This window comes from Mytilus edulis, chromosome 8 (genome assembly GCF_963676685.1).
Source record: "Mytilus edulis chromosome 8, xbMytEdul2.2, whole genome shotgun sequence".
NCBI classification, from domain to species: domain Eukaryota; kingdom Metazoa; phylum Mollusca; class Bivalvia; order Mytilida; family Mytilidae; genus Mytilus; species Mytilus edulis.
The window spans coordinates 42,325,005-42,343,458 of record NC_092351.1 but is presented as its reverse complement, the minus strand read 5'-3'; the positions used below and the strand labels follow the sequence as shown (position 1 = coordinate 42,343,458).

Here is an 18,454-nt window from a genome sequence, read left to right as displayed (position 1 = left end):
AATGTACCGCAACAACAAAAAATAGTTTAATAATTATTCTAGTTCGATAATTTTAAATAAAGGCAACAGTAGTATACCGCTGTTCGAAACTCATAAATCGATTGAGAAAAAACAAATCCGGGTTACAAACTAAAACTGAGGGAAACATATCAAATATAAGAGATCAACGACACAACAGAAACACTAAAATGCAACAAACACAGAAACGAACTATAATATAACATTGGCCATTTTCCTAAAATGGTACATGACATTTTAAGAAAAAAAATGGTGGGTTTAACCTGGTTTTGGGGCTATCGAAACCTCTCGCTTTTATGGAAATGCTAAATATAACATTAAAATGGCAACATTACATGACAGGACTACAATGCAAATAAATGGGAAAACATACAGGATAGAGACAAACACAAATAAACAATAAAACAGAAGATTACAACAAGCTACTAGTAATTAAAAATACCATGCTTATAATTCAATACGTCATAAGCGTCACTGTTTCGTCTACATAAGACTCATCAGTGATGCTCTGGTCAAAATAGCAAAGAAGGCCAAACAAAGATGAAAGCGTTGATATGTCCAAAAATTCCAAAAAGTAGTGCCAAATACGACTAAGGTTATCTGCCTGGGATAAGAGTATTCCTAGTGTATAGAATAATGCATACTCTTTAATACGGATCCTTCCGCATATTATTAGCTTCTTATACTTCATTTATTCAACATTTGTAGTTAAGTAAAATAAACTATAATTCAAGACTATATAATGCATATATAGGGACATAAAAAAGGTTTCAAATTGAATGTGGCTATACCAAAGACAGGTCAACCAAATAACTAACTACGCTGAAAAAAAATCCAATTTCTACACCTGGACATTAATACAAAGTATTACCATCATCTACGTACGGTGAAATGAAATACAACATGAACCCTTCGAGTAAAATCAAAGTCATTTTTTTTTTAAATTATTAAAAAGTGTTTATACTTTGCATTGACCTTTCCAGAGTTTGCAAATATTTTCTTTTACTGTATAGATTCATGTCTTTTGGGGTTGTTTTTTTTTTTTTTTGCTTTTGTTTTTTTAAGTTTTATTTTTGCTTTTGTTTTTTTAAGTTTTATTTTTGCTTTTGTTTTTTTTTTAAGTTTTACTGAAATTAATATTCACAATTATTATAGATTTTCAAAAAACTTTTTAAGTTAATGTTGTAGTCCCGTTTCTTTTTAATAGTTATTATATCTTTAATTCTATTGTAATTAGTGGGATATTAATGTTAATATACCATAATCTTTACGTTGAAAAAATCTAAAAAATATACTTACAATTAAAAAGATGAATACTAAACTTACAAAAAAGCAGAAATACAAATAAATTAAATGTTAAAATATGTGAAGACAACTTACCTTTCGTATACAGTAGCTGGGGTTATGCCTCATCTGAATGATTTTAGTGTATTTATACAGAAATAATTTTAGTCGCTATGGTAGTTAATATTAATATAATTCATGCATTAAGAATGATAAATTTAACATTAAAGTAAAAGCACACTTAATTTTTGTAATGAATTTTTATTTGCTTCACTTAGGTACACAATCTGCTTGGTACAAACCAGACTTTTAAAGTAACTTTTTGAATTTCAAGTGTATCGTGATAAACTAGATTTGAGTTATAAAACATATAATATTCATGTAAACAAAATTATAAAGATCAAAATCTAGTTTTGCACTTTGCACACACCTTTCTTATTTTATATGTTTCAAGGATACAATGTTTTTATGTCTTTCCTTTTAAATAGAAAGTGCTACGTTCACAATAAATACCGTTAATTTTAACGAACGTAATTAAGTCATATGAAACTTCAAACTAAAAAAAAGAATGCATATGTATTTTATTACTACATGTCTAGTTTTAATTAAAAAATTTATGTACATATACTTTTTTCTCATGAAAATTCTACAATTTGTCCAATATAGAAGAAATTTACTTTTTTTTTTATTGTTTGCTTCCAGCATGGAAGTATTATATGGGTCAATAAAATACTTCCATGCTTCCAGTAAACAATTTGCCGATATGTTTTCCGAATGCAGTGAACTCAGCGTGACCTTTCTCGATACAATTCGGTGATAGCAATACGCAGGGATCTATCATTGAAATAAACTGTTATCTTATTTTATTAATTAACTACACTGTTATTGGACTTAATATGATGAAAACTGCCTATGCAAGATATGGTGTAAACTCGGCCAATATAGATTTTTTTTCTGTATTGGCCGAGTTATTCTATATTGGCCGAGTTGGCACAAGTGCAGGATTTCGGAACGTCTCTAGTTTTTACATCGAAAGTCGTGAAAAACAGAAACTGAAAGTAAACAGTTGTTTCGAAGACGCAGTTGTCATTTAGTCATCTTAAACATGCTGAAAATGTCAGTATGGCATACATTTCAGGCTAAAGACGGTCACATTCATTTAAAAAGTATTTTAAAAGCAGACGATAGAACTATTTTAGGTTTGGGAAACGAGAAGATTATCACAACGTTCATTTCTTGACGACCTCGCCGACCTGTTTACTTTCACTCTTTTTTTTTTTTGTAAACTGTCATTTATTTTTAAACCCGAACCAGGCGTTCTGTAATTATGAAAATCTCTGTTCTCTCCTACATCATTGGCGGATCCAGGGTTGGAACCCCCTTTTTTTGGCCGATCAATTCATTTTAATGGGAACATATAGTTGAACACCCCCCCCCCCCCTTTCCCCCCTTTTGTCCTGAGTTGGGAACCTCCTTTTTAAAGTGGCTGGATCCGCCCCTGCACATTTTTTTTTTTAATATATTCAATTTGTTTCTGCATATAAATACATGCAAAGGCAGTACCTTTCGAATTACTATTTATGTGTTGCGTCTAAATTAAAATTGTAACACTTTTTATAGTGACTGGAAAGGGTAGAAAAATTCATCGGATGAGAAAATGCTGAAGACACCTGGAAACAGCACCAGATCATTATATATATTGCATCAAATAAAAAGAAACTGAAATTTGGATAGTTCCACTTCAAGGTAAAAATATTTATCTCTTGTGAAATGAAAAAAAAATTGTAACACTGTAGTTAATCAATAAAGATACTATTACGTGTATTTCTGTATTGGCCTTGTTTTTGGTCTGATGCCAGCTGTATTGGCCTTCGGCTTCGTCTCATGCCAATACAGCAAGCCTCGGACCAATAACAAGACCAATACAGAAATACTTACGTAATAATATCATAGTACATGTTATATACGTGCTCAATATCCATCCTTCTTTGTTGGTTTTTTACTAAGGTGACAATCGGGGAAACTACGACTTCAAAACACGATAATTAATTAGCTGCATTACAGACCGACAGAAAAAAAATGACGATTATACGATATGGATACGTAAAAAAAGATAAAATCGTGCACAGTAGACCAAGGTTATGATATATACATGCATTGGTTAAAGAATTTGTTATTTTTCACCAGTCACTCGTTTCATTTGACTTCAATGACTTATTACGACCAGTGGACAATACGACCGTTGACTTGTCTACAGCGAAACAATCTGATTCAAACCTCAGTCTGCTCAAAATTAGAGAATATGAGTTTAAATCAGATTGTATGCATGTGAAGAGAGGTATGATCCCTGTCTATAGCAAGCCGTTGTACTAGTCATTCTAACTTCAAGATATATTACATAATATATCTTATATATATATATCTTATATACTTTTTGTAAGATATTTTGCAGTTAAAAGCAATAGTAAAACGGCTTGTCATACTTATCACTCCTGGGCACCTGTTACCACCAAAGGTTTTGAGATATCACATTGTCCATTGTTGTTGTTTTTTTTTCGAACAAAGACATATTATATAAACTATTATATTTAAGTAGGTAAATTATTATATACGTAAAGATAAGATGCAAGAAAATATATAAACCAGGATTAATCTTCGTGGATTTCTTTTCAAGAATATCAGTTATCTGATACAAAATATGCACGAGTGTGTTTGGAGAAGAAGTACACATTAAATGTCATGTTAAAGGTTGACTACGAAAAGAATAATTTAGACAGTGAATTTATGTAAACGTGCAATTTTAGACACAAATGCATTTGGTGGGATGGATTAGTTACAGTCTGTTTCTTAGATCTAGATATTTCAGTTTTACACGGGAAACTACATAATTTACAAAATTTACAACAAAAGACAAATCGTCCCTTTTGTTAATTTTCCTGTTTTGGACGGTGATGTTCGGATCCTTTGGCACCATCTTACGGTGACCATATATCATAACTCGTTCACTATGCCGGTTTCTGTTGTAATGTTTCGGATTTCAATGAACGTAATCTATGTATTACTGGTGAATATTTAACTCAGGGATTTCGTTATCACAAATTGATTAAAACCTTTACTCAATTCTCCCATTTGTTTGGAAGTTAATTGGCTGTACCTGCAGAAAACTAATTTCAAACGGGATAGCACATCCTAATTTTTATAAAGAATTTTTTTACCGTGCCCGGAAATTTATATACGATCCGGGTATTCTTATCGATCCTTAAAATAAACTTAATTAGGTTACCAATTCAACACTGTAATTAGATTTTTGAATGGTGTTTTTATTAGTATTAATATTGATGTTCTTATCAGCAAATTAAAACCAAACTAAATATTAATCCTATATAAATATATATATCTGTTGATACCTGTATCTTTGCATTACAAAAGGTTATGTTTTTTCTCTGACTTATAATGATATATTTACACTAAATTCCTTGGATATTGGATGTGTTCTGATTGAAATTATAGTCTTAGATGCATGCCTGTTTAATTAATTGTCATTGGTTTTGAACTACTTGTAACTGTGAGTACTCTCAGATCTGTACTTAGTGTTTTGTTTTGTTGTGGGGATGTTTCAGTTGATGTCGTTTGTCACTGTATATCATATTTGTTTTTCGTTCATTGTTTTGTACCTAAATCAGGCCGTTACTTTTCTCGTTTGAATTATTTTACATTTGTCATTTCGGGCCTTTTATAGCTGACTATGCGGTATGGGTTTTACTCATTTTGAAGGCCGTACGGTACCTATAGTTGTTAACTTCTATGTCATTTGGTCTGTTGTGGAGAGTTACTCATTGGCAATCATAACCTAACTTTTTATTTTTACATTTAATTTTAAACATACATTTAGCTGAGCAAAGTAGAAAAGCTGTTTTTGGTTCTAAGTCGAAGGTTTCGTCATTGTATTTGAATGTTTTTACATATTTGAATTTATTTGATACTTACATTAGCAGTATTTTATGTTTTGGTTGTGAAATATGGGGCTTCCATAAAGCTCCAAATATTGAAAAAATACAACTTGATTTTTGCAAAAACATATTAGGTGTCAAACAATGTACAACAAATGTTATGGTTTATTTTGAATTGGGTAGATATCCTTTGATTTATTTTAGAATGTACAAAATAGTGAAGTACTGGTTAAAATTGTTATCCACAAGCAACTGTATTCTTAAAAACTGCTACAGGGAACAACTGTATAATTTCTGTAATATTAGAAGCAGTTGGATTTATCAACTACAACAATTATTTTTAACTTAGGTTTAAATGAGATCTGGTATAACCAAGACAATTTGATTATTGATACAAATTTATTATTATTTGTAAAAACAAGGATATATGATCAAGCAAAACAGACTTTGAATGATCAAATATACGTTTAATCTAAGTGTTATTTATATAAATATATTGTCAATAATATATGTTTTCAGAATTATCTAACTAAACATATGAGTTTTAGAGTGTATTTAACTCGCCTTAGATTGTCTTCTCATAATTTGTTTGTTGAAGTAGGCCGTTATCATGGAGTAAATAGGTTAGATAGAAAGTGTACTCTTTGTACTCTGAATATCACTGAAGATGAATTCCATTTTGTTTTACAATGTGAATGCTATAGAGACTTAAGGAGACAGTTTATTAAACCTTATTATTATAGACGTCCATCGTCGTTCAAATTAGTGCAACTTCTCAGCACTGAAAATGTAAAAGATTTGCGTAATTTGTGTAAATTCTTGTTTAATGCACTTAATCAAAGGACTGAACTGTTATTGGTCAATACTTGATATTTATTTGCTTCTCTGATGTATTATGTCATGTTGTGTTATAGAAATGTATTTGTATTTATTGAGCTGATAAGCATAATGTGCTTAAAGTAATAAAGAATTGTAGTGCTACATCGAAATATCACTTTGATTGGTTCGATTGATATGTACTTTCTGAAAGTATGTATGTTGTTTCTCCTCCTACTTAGAAATTACCTCAGATATTAGTCCAAGGTCCTAGATTACATTTTAATAGATAATTAAGGCTTTGATTGTTATTTACACTAGAAAAGGCGAGGAGGTAAACAGTAGTAGTTTAGCTATACTGAGCCTTTGGGACTAAATTTTTCTTACATACATATATATTTAATATTTATGGTTTCCTTTAAGGATTGGTATTACACCTATAGCTGTGAAACATTTGTTGTTTTGGAGTACGTTATGATTTATAAAACCAAAATAGAGATATCTGTTTTCTTATTGCTTTTCACGGAAATGTATAGTAAATGTTTTGATATGAAAAACAACTTGCAAGATGAGCACCTGAGATCACCCCCAGTTTTTGGTGGGGTTCGTGTTGCTTAGTCTTTGGTTTTCTATGTTGTGTCTTCTGTGCTATTGTTTGTATGTTTGTCTTTTTATTTTAAGACATGACGTTGTCGATTTGCTTTCGATCTATGAGTTTGGCTATCCCTCTGGTATCTGTCGTCCCTCTTTTATCTCTAACTGGTACCAACATAAACAGGTATTATTCCCAGCCATAATAGCAGTTGTAATTCAAAAGTCATATCTACTATCAAAACACTATTCACGGATGTATTACACACAATTGTCATGTCCTATACTTGGCGATGGATTTTTAATGAAAAAAAAAGTATTGATACCTCCAATTTGGCAGAACTGTTCGGACCAAACAAATTATAAAATGCTCATACAAAGCATATATAACTTTATAATGTCCGTAGCATCCATTGAGGCAAGTGAGGCAAATGCCTCACTAAAACATGACCAAGTATGGTATTGATGTTTAAAAAAAATCATTTATATATCCAAAAAATGAGCGATGACCAAAACCAATCCTAAAAGACGACGGGTACGCTATTTGATTGCAATCATCGTATATAGCCCGATAAATTAATTGATTCTGAATATCCCGAAAATTCTAATCGTGTCCGGAATTTATCAGTGTCAGTTTCAGTATCCGAATCAATAGGTCATGAAATCGAACGTGATCAATGAACGTTAAACATGGATCTGTGGCTTAAAACAGGATCATGTAGAAAAAGAAGCAGTGCAGGTATTAGTTTTAATAAAATATGAGTGATTATGTAGGGACTCAATGACCAGGCATGGCCGCAGGGTCCCATCCTAATAACTGCAACTCCCGTTATTTCTCGGAAATTCTGGATCTGCCATTGAAATCAATAAAATAAAAAAGATATAATGTGGCGGGGTATCACTTAATATTCCATTAATTTTCTGACCCGACCTCATATGTCGACGGGACATATAGTGGTACCCTTGTCCGTCCGTACGTCTTTCCGTCACACTTTGGTTAAGTTCTTGGTTTAGGTTCATATAATGTCAAATATGCAGTACGGGAGGGTCATCCTTTGTCTCATAGACGCAGTTTCTAGTTGTTACTTTGGCCTGACAGGTCCGTACTAAGCAGAGACCCGAGGGTAATGTACGGGACGTGTTATCGCACCCTTTTTCTTTTCAAAAAGTGTCATAAATTGTATAATGAATTCAATAGTGTTGAAAAACAAGCAAATCGTAACCCCGATTCATGTTATTAATTTTCAGATCTTGATATTGACGAAGAAAGGTGTGCAACAAATCCAAATGAATCTAGCGAATGTCAAGACTCGGAAATTCGACAAAACGTGCCTCAAAGCAAAATATCGAATATTGAAGTACCTGTACATAGTTTAGCTTCTGAAATACCAAGTTCTTCAAATATTGATCCTGATGATTTTTCAAATTACACCAAAAAATCGTTATCTGAAAACGAAATTATCCAGATTTTGAGTTCTAGAGATTTTGGTAAAAAAAAAATATCAGCTTATCCGACTACTAAGGCACGTAAATACTCAAAAGAATGGGAAAAGCGATACAGTTGGCTGAGGTATTCAGTTTCGGAAGATGCGTCGTATTGTTCTTATTGTGTTTCATTCGGCCAGGGGGATGGGCTCTTTAAAGCAAAAGGCTTTAGTGACTGGAAAAATGCGATTGGCGAAAAAAGGGGGACTTTTAAAATACATGAAATAAGTAAAATGCATACAGAAGCCATGGAAAAGTCTGAGAATCTATTGTCCGTAAGTCAAGGTGAAAAGGCCAATATTTATAGTAGCATCAGTAAAGCGTATGAGGATAAAGTTAGTTATAACAGAAAAGTGCTTCTTTCGATTATTGATGTTATCATCGTGCTAGGCCAGAGAAATATAGCGCTAAGGGGTAATTGGGACAAAAAAACTTAAACAAGAAGATGGAAACTTTAGGTTTTTTGTTGATTGGAAAGCTAAAACCGATGTCGTCTTAAAAAGGATAGTGGCCGACTATACCAAAGCAGGATACTTTGCAATTTGCGCTGATGGTACAACTGACGTAAGCGTCAAGGAGCAAGTGTCTCTTTGTATACGATTTTTAGATCACGAATCAGATGAAATCCGAGAAGAATTTATAGGATTTGTAGAACTTGCGGCTTCCGATGCTAGAACAATGTTTGAAAAAATCATATCTTTTATACAATCGTGCCATCTAGACATAGCAAAATTTAGAGGCCAGGGCTATGACGGAGCTAGTGTTATGAGCGGTCATGTCCAAGGCGTTCAGGCGCGCGTCAAAGAAGTTTGTCCAAGGGCATCATACGTCCATTGTCGATCACACAACTTAAATTTAGTTATTACCCAAAGCTGCAAATCGGTAAACCCCATTAGAAATTTATTTGACAGCGTTGTTCAACTCACATTCTTTTTATCCGCCTCAGCAAGTCGTAAGAATATATTAAAGGAAGAGTTAGGAGAACATTTTGATGAGACAATATTAGAAGCCATCGTAGAAGATGAGGAGGATGAAATTGAAGATAAAAGTGCTGAACTATTAGTAAAGTCTAAGAAAAAATTAATTCAGCCGTTATGCGAAACTCGTTGGAGCGCTCGTGTGGATTCTTTGACTAACCTAATTACTAACTACAGTTCTATTCAAAATGCAGTCTCAAAGATAGAAAATAAAAGTTCAGGGGAAGCTAAATCCAAGGCAGGTGGACATAGGCGACTCCTAGATGATCCAGAGTTTATTGTGGCTTTGTGCGTAACGCAATTTGTTCTGTCCTACTTGAATTGTTTAACGAAATCTCTTCAAAATAAAGATTGTGATATGGTTCTTGCATATGACGATGCAGCTAATACATTAAAGACATTAAGACAGTTGAGAACAGATGAACACTTTAGAAAAGTATATAAGAGAGCACAGGCAATTGCTGCTAAGCAGGAGATTCCACTTGTTCCCAGGCGCAGAACAGGCAGACAGGTCCATAGGGATAACCCAACTGTTGATTCAGCCGAACAATTGTGGAGGACAACTATCTACTTTGCGTTCTTAGACCATGTTTGTACCAAGATGGAGAGACGTTTTCCACATGACCAACGTCAGATGATGTTAGGCCAAAATTTGGTTCCATCAAAATTGGCAATTTTAATGATACCATACAAGACGAATTGCTTCAAGTTTATTCCCCGGATCTGCCAGATTTAAATACATGGGAACAAGAAGTGACAAGGTGGAAGGTTAAATTTTCTGACATCCCTAAGGCCAAATTACCAGGTACACTCAAATCTTTTTTGAAACAGGCACATCAAGACTTTTATCCAAATATCAGACGGATATTTGTGCTACTGTTGACAATGCCTGTCACCGGCGTTTGTTGTGAAAGATCCTTTTCATGTCTTCGTAGACTGAAGACGTGGGAAAGATCCACAATGGGTGAGGAACGCCTTTGTGGACTGGCAATGCTTCACACTCACAGGGACAAGGATGTTTCACGGGAGGATATTCTACTAAGATTCGATAGAGCTGGACACAGACGGATTGGAAAGCTGACATTTGACTAGAAGATTTCACTTAAATGAAATATAGGCCCTTATAAATGTGTGAATTTTAGATTTTTGGAAGAAACAGTTTAATGACCACAAGTCTTGTCTTTATTTTATTTATCTTTTTTCTCTGACAGTTTTTCTATTTGCCATAATCGCCTATAATATCTACATATGACATAAAAATGCACATAACCGCGCATTTGTAAACAATACCACATGTATAATTTACCAGATAAAGAGGTTCCAATTTATTCATTTTACACATAAGTAACCATGTCTCCTCACCCCCCCCCCCCCCCCCCCAAGAAAAAAATGTTTTATCACTTTTATGGGACATGAAACCCATATGATCGATATCAATAATATAGGCCCAGGAAACGCCCAGATGGCAGGATTTTGCACCATTTACGGCTATACTTTTTGGACCTTTTGGATTATAGCTCTTCATCTTTTATTTAAGCTTTGGATTTCAAATATTTTGGCCACGAGCATCACTGAAGAGACATGTATTGTCGAAATGCGCATCTGGTGCAAGAAAATTGGTACCGTTAATTTTATTACTACCACTGTGTCGATGCCTCTGCTGGTGGACTATTAGTCCCCGAGGGTATCACCACCCCAGTAGCCAGTACTTCGGTACTGGCATGAAAATACGGATTTTTTGTGTTATTAAAATTTACTGTTACAAAATGATAGAAATTATTATAAATTAAGGAATGTATCTCCCTCATGCAAAGCTCTGATTCCTTTCACGGATTTGGCTATACTTTTTGGACCTTTTGGATTATAGCTCTTCATCTTTTATTTAAGCTTTGGATTTCAAATATTTTGGCCACGAGCATCACTGAAGAGACATGTATTGTCGAAATGCGCATCTAGTGCAAGAGAATTGGTACCGTTAATTTTATTTTTTATTACCCCAGAGCGGCCCCCAGACCCCCTGCCAAATTTTTTTTACCTCGCTCCACTCGGTGATACGATCTTGCCTCACTATTTAAAAGACCCTAGCTACGGCCTTGAATGAATACAAATAATCTTTGAAATGTAAATGTAGGCAAGAGTGCAAAAACAATTCACGTACAATATAATATAAACCGGTAGTTCTTATTATTCAACATGCAACATCCAAACATTTCACAAAATATCATTTTGAGAGAGCATAACATTGAGCTCGACGTTCCGAGTATTTCTGATTTATAAATCTAATACAACTTATGAAGGAAGTCTTGGTATCTCCAAAAGAAGTTCAACTGTCTCGCCGGATATAGTTCAGAAACCATCTCTTCCAAATCGGACGGATAACTTTCTTAACAGAGACCCTACTTAACTTTGCATATAAATCTTTCATGTAGAACACACTGGGCTCAAAGTGTTTTTATGGCCCTGCAACGAAGTTGTCGGTGCCATATAGTTTTACCCTTGTCCGTCAAATGTTCCGTCATTCCGAAATTGATTCCGTAATTCCGTCATTCCGTCATTCCGCATCAAACCATTATACGGAGTTTTTTCTAAATGCCTTCAGATATTAGGCTGATTGTTGGTATGTGAGTTAACCATGCTGAGTTACAGATCAAGTTTAAGTTTCGTTCCGCTCCACTAATTTTTGCCGAAGTTATGGGCTTTGGACTTTGAGAAATTGTTGAAAATCACAGTTATACGAACTTTTTTTCTAAACGCCTTCAGATATGGGGATGATTTTTGGTATGTGAGTTAACTATGATGAGTTACCAATCAAGTTTAAGTTTCGTTCCGCTCCACTAATTTTTGCCGGAATTACGGGCTTTGGACTTTGAGAAATTGTTGAAAATCACAGTTATAAATACGGACTTTTTTCTAAACGTTTTCAGATATTGAGCTGATTTTTGGTATGTGAGTTAACCATGATGAGTTATAGGTCAAGCTTAAGTTTCGTTCCGCTCCGCTAATTTTTGCTGAAATTACGGGCTTTGGACTTTGATAAATTATTGAAAATCACAGTTATACGGATTTTTTCTCTATTCCCCTCCATATTTTGAGCTGATTTTTGATATGTGAAACTACCATCATGTTTGTGTCCACATGTGTTTATATTGAAATTGCAGATTTTTCAACTTTTTGGGACGGGGTATTCGTGTCACTTTGACACATCTAGTTCTTTATTAGGGTTTGTATGATCAGTCTCAAACAAAAATAAATTGGAAAACGGTAAACCCGTTTTAAGAAAAGAGCGAAATTGTGGCTACAATATAAAATAATACTTGTAGAATGTCCAAATTGGTCTTGTTCAAAGCAGTTGGAAGCATATCAACTTTCGTTAAATGTACAAATATTTGTAAATTGAAAAATTATAAAATGAACATGTATGGACATATTTGATAAGGACAACTACTGCAAAATGGAAAAGACAAATCGTATGATAATTCCCTACCAAAAATTATAATTCAGTGTATTTATAAGATAAGTCAAACATCCTAAATAGGAATATAAAGGGATGAATAGAAATCGTGGACATCAGCCCAACACCAGACCGAACCAGCAAAGACATTAAGGGCATACTATTGTCTTCAATGAAAGACTATCGTCTTTAACCAATAGTCTATTATTCTTACACGTAATCAACACCAGTTCGGTGAATAGATGGCGCAACCATATCCTAAACTGAATACAGTTATTTTTTTCATATTCCTAGTTGTATATCAAGAAAAGAGAAAAAGAAAAATTAAAAGCAAACATAGATAAGCAACTTTGTTTCTAATTTAAGAAAGGGGAATTAATATTTGTAAAGTAACATATAATATATGTAAAGTAGCAGAGAATCGAAAGATACCAAAAGGACATTCAAACTCGTAGTCGAATATAAAATAACAACGACAAAACAACAAGAAAAAGTCACAAGTCACCCAACAGTACACAAAATACAACATAGAAAAATTAGACTGAGCAAACGAACCCCACCAAAATTCGGGGGTGATCTCACTAGCTCCGAAAGTGTAAACAGATCAAGCTCAAAATGCAACACCCTTCATGTTGCCCATGCTAGCATTCAACCCGGTGTTAGTTTTATTTCGATAGATCACATTAGGGGAAAAGAGGAAGGGGTTGTGGTAACGACAATTGGTACACATTCAATAACAGTCAACCAACTCGTGATGGCGTCTGTGAAATTTACGAAGGGATGATTTCAACTTCTACACTTGGCACTCTTCTCTGTAAGCAGCAATCCACTATAATGGAAATCATGATAGGAAATACAACCCCTTGAATATCGTATCAACTGGGATATATATACTCCGTATATATGCCCTGCTGAAATGTTGTTACATAGAAATGTTAACTTGATAATTCGGAAGCTGAAATCATATCTTTTGTTGTAAAGTTTTGTTTTCAACCGACCCTCATTGTAAATTTCTAGATATGCGACGGACTGTATTTGTTGTGTCCTTTATCTTAATTTTAATTGGACAGATGAGTTCAACATAGTCACCAACTTCCAATTATTTAGTGACAAAACAGCATCTATATAGCGGAAAGTGAAGTTAAAGAATAATGCTAACTTCTTTTATTACTTCCTAAGAAACTCCTGTCCGAAGTCAGTCTCATATGAATAAAGGTACAAGTCGACAAGAAGAAGAGCAGTTGGTTCCCATGGGAATGCCAATTGTTTGTTGAAAAAAAAAATCGTCCTCCAAACGCAACAAATATGTTGCCAATCAAGACATCAATCATCTTGATTTTTTTGGTGGAATTAGAGTGATTTTTAGCAAAGTCAATGTATCCCTCCCAAAACAATACCTGTAACTACGTTGGACATTCTTTTTATGGAACAAAGCAGGACTTTTGTCTTTTAGATTGGAACCAATAATACTATTGCAAGATGAAAGAGTCTCAGATTGTATGTACTCTAAAATATCTTTTGATTTTTTTAGTATCCACATCTGTTTCGTGCCACCTCTAGAAATCTAGGTATTTTCACAATAATAATTCACAGACCTTATCAAAGAATACCCGGTAACCGAAATTTTTTTAAGAATGTATTTGTATCTGCTGATACAAATTACATGCCTTTTTACGTTCTAATATTTGCTACTGTTGTACCCATTTAATGAGCAAGATGAAACAATACGGCCTTGTGTTTTTCTGTATCGTCATGTAGATTATATTTTAGAAGGGATCCTTCAGCATTTGGGAACATAAATATCCTAGCGTAATAGTACATGTTTCACTGAGATGTGCTTCCACTTGTATTTTTATCCATCTGATGATCATGAGTTAAGCCTTTTTCAACTGATTTTTATAGTTCGTTTTTATGTTGTACTGTTATAGCACTGTCCCAGTTAGGGGAGGTTTGGGATCCCGCTAACATGTTTAACCCCGCCACATTCTGTATGTATGTGCCTGTCCCAAGTCAGGAGCCTGTAATAGAGTGGTTGTCGTTTGTTTATGTGTTACATATTTGTATTTCGTTCATTTTTTATACATAAATTAGGCCGTTAGTTTTCTCGCTTGAATTGTTTTACATTATCATTTCGGGGCCTTTTTTAGCTGACTATGCGGTATGGGCTTTGCTCATTGTTGAAGGCCGTATGGTGACCTATAGTTGTTAATTTCTGTGTTATTTTGGTCTCTTGTGGAGAGTTGTCTCATTGGCAATTATACCACATCTTCCTTTTTATATATACAGTGGCACATTATTCATGTTATTTCACGGCTGGTTTTGTACTTTAAGCATATCCCATATATAGATCTCGCTATGTAAATAATATATCCGTTAAAAAACATCAATTAATGTTGGATCTACTCTATTTATTTTTAAATTTGGTCGGTACGACGCATGAATTAACGGCACATGTTATTTTGATGATCAAAGTAAAACTTTTACTGCGGTACTAGCCTCTTCCCTCCTTTCTAGTACATTTAACAATATGCCTATCTTTATATAAGATCTCAATAAAAACCAAAACGTGAAGGTGCAAATCATAACTAAATGTCTAAATTCGGTATACAAAAATAGATCTGCATGACTTTACGTGAACTGATATCGTGCTGGATAACCAGTCAGCTATTAAAAGGGAAAACTTAAAGTAGTATCATACAACGCGGAGCTAAAACGTGACATTTAAATCTAACGGGAGCCTGAGGGTAAGCATGTAGCTTCAATTTTTATATTTAAAAGCAAAAATATAATTAAATCTTGGCCCTTTAATTTCGTTTTTACATGCTTGCTAGATACTATTTTTAAAAAGCAATAGTACAACTAACCTGTCTGATCTTGACTGCTTACTATCATATGGCTTGCTATTTTGTGTGCTGACAAATGAAAGTGGCCTCATCCGTGTTCATCCTCAACCTTTATATATATTATGTATTATCATCAAATACAACTTACATTTCAATATTATGAATGAACACGAATGCGGCCACTTTCATTTGTCAGCACATTCAAGATGTGGTATAATTGCCAATGAAAACACTCCACAAGATACCAAAATGATATAGACATTACCAACTAAAGGTCATCGTACGGCCTTCAACAATGAGCATATCCCATACCGCACAGTAAGCTATAAAAGGACCCGAAATGACAATGTGAAACAATTCAAACGTAGATTGCCTTGGTCAGATTTGGAACCTTGTTGAACTTTTGGATCTAAATGCTCAACTTCCAAATTAATGTAACCTTAAACTGTTTTGATTTTAGCACCACTGATGAGCTTTATATAGACAAAACGGACAGCTGGCGTACTCATTAATAAGCATGGTACCCTTAATGAGTTTTTACACGACTTAAACAGGTGACCATGCACGTCGACTGCATGAGAGTACAAGCTAACAGCTTGAAACTTTTTTAGTAAACTTTTTCAAACAAAGGATAAAATAATCTTTTAAATAGTGTTTTGTTTAAATGGTCTGCGCCATCGTGACATCTCCCAATTAGAAGGAAAGTAGGCTAGGCCTCTCCCTTGCATACGGGTATCTCAGATACCTTTGTTGTCAGAGCCAGAGAGATTAAAGACAGAGAACCAGACTAGAAAGACAAAAGAAGAACATACAATGCCACAAAAAAAATAACGGGAAAATTCGACGAACAGTATAGGAATGAGTTCACGAAGGGTCAAAGTTGGCCACCTAATTTTGATGGGTTTTTTTCAGGCCAAAATACTTCAAATTTCATATAGAAATAGTTGTGATATAACTATCAATACTTAAAAACGTCTCAATGGCACATCACTTTAAGATTGACGAAGACATTCCCCTTTAGTATGCTTTTTTTGTGTTGTAACGCCAGTTTTACATAATTTTCTTTGGCCACCACCTCTGACCAAGAAAGTGTTTTTGTTAAGGGATTCAATATCATCATTGAAAACTTTTGGCTTCAAAACGTTTTGTATCCTATGCTGCGGCAAGGAGCTTCTTCAAGTTTTGAGGTTCGAAAAATGCACAATATCATCGTTTTTTGACAATATAAAATTGAGAATGGAAATGAGGAAACATACCTCATACACATGTCAAAAGAGCTTCAACTTGGCGTTAAACACCAATTAATAAACAACAATTTCAGATTAAGGGGATGGATTCCGCACACATAATCCTAAAATATTTGTTTATGTTCTATATTTTGGAAAAGTATAAAAAGTGCTATCGCTTTCCTTTAAACATTCTCATGAACGACCTGTACATGTTTGATGTTCCAGTTATCCTTTTTGACTTGTGATCAATATTCTTTTTAAAACAGATGTTTTATTGTGTAATTTCAAGTCTATATTTATGCTTAAATACACATTACTTACACTATATATTAAGTAGCACCGTTGATTTAGCATAAATTAAGCCTGTGTGATCGTTCAACTGTTTGTTCGTGTCCCATATATACATTAGGAACGTTCGACATTTAATTTGATTTATATGGTTCTAAAATTATCAGATCTTATATATGTCACACTTTTGTTTATGGATTTACCCGATAAAATACTGAAAAAAGAGGCTTAGAATTTTTTTTCTCAAAAAGTTTAGTTCTACTTGGTCCCTGTAATATATATACAACTCGTCTAAACATCAACCCAACAATGTTAGATCTGTAAATTTGCTTTCGCAAATTTTTGGTTTTTCCCTCGCCGGGATTCGAACCCATGCTACTGTGATATCGTGACACCAAATCGCCTGCACTGCAGCCGTCCCGCTAGACCACACGACCACCTGGGCTCTCTATATATATATACAACATAGCGGCAAAATACGATGAATTAACAATGCATGGGGATCATCAACAAAAAGGAGATGTTATTTGGTAAAAGTAAAATTGTTCCACTTCAGTAAACGTTCATTTTATTTGGCAGTTAAAAAAATAATTAAACAACAGTAAGGCTTTCAGAAACGGACTCCAACTAAAGAAATAAGAATGAGGAGTTTTGCGATGCTTTGTCGTTTAATGTCTTTGTTGAAAAACATCAAATATATCTGCAAGTTTATTAGGGTTTTTTTTATTTAACAATTTTTGGAAGGTTGAATTCCCTGTCATTTATTCATCAATCACACACGAACTTGTCTCAGAAATAAATATATGTACATGTATGTACATTAACCTTACTTTCAGATATACAGATGTAGATATAGAACTTAACCCTCAAGAAGACATTTCAAAAGTTTTGCTTTATTCGAAAAGTCAATCGATATCTTCCTGAGTAAACTTTTGGTCACTTTGGTCGACTATTTCCCTAAATAATTTGATATGCAAACATGAACATATCTGAAATTATATTGCTAACACAAGCCTGGTAACTTTGATAATCAATTTAGCAATTCGTCGATGAAAAGAACACATTAAATGAAAATAACAAATAAAATAGGTCCCAGTACAGCACCTTGTGAAATTCCGATGGTTACATTACTTAACTTAATATTAATTGACTTTAAAAAGTATGATTTGAAACACCTGTTTTAAGTTTGATTTTGCTCTTTCTGTGCGAACAGAAGTGCTTAAGTTCAGTTTTAGATTTTCAGATAAAAAATTCTTAAAAGTTTTTTGCTGCAACACGCACAGAGTCATTAATTTGCCATTTTGTTTAATTTCAGTAATACCACTATACTCAGTTTTTTTTTTATGTTTAATGTAGGTCCAGATTTTTTCATAGTGCCAACATTTGTTTCATCTTCTGGTGGTAATATGATGCTTTCAATGTATTCCCAGTATGATTTTCGTATACTTTTCTGCACCGTAGTGTTTTTAACCTCTTTTGATTTTTTATAAAGTCTATCTCTTTTTCTAATGAGACGTTTTGT

The 18,454-nt window shown here is 33.8% G+C and overlaps 1 protein-coding gene across 2 annotated transcripts in view; it reads right to left on the bottom strand.

Annotated features, from left to right (window-relative positions):
• Positions 1-15,546, bottom strand: part of LOC139485598 (low-density lipoprotein receptor-like) — a 45,149-nt gene extending 29,603 nt beyond the window's left edge. For both annotated transcript variants that reach the window (XM_071270193.1, XM_071270195.1), the window contains exon 1: positions 15,437-15,546. In XM_071270193.1, the coding sequence (XP_071126294.1) occupies positions 15,437-15,507 (71 nt within the window). In that variant the 5' untranslated portion in view covers positions 15,508-15,546. The remainder of the gene's footprint in view (positions 1-15,436) is intronic.
• Positions 15,547-18,454: the final 2,908 nt, after the last annotated feature.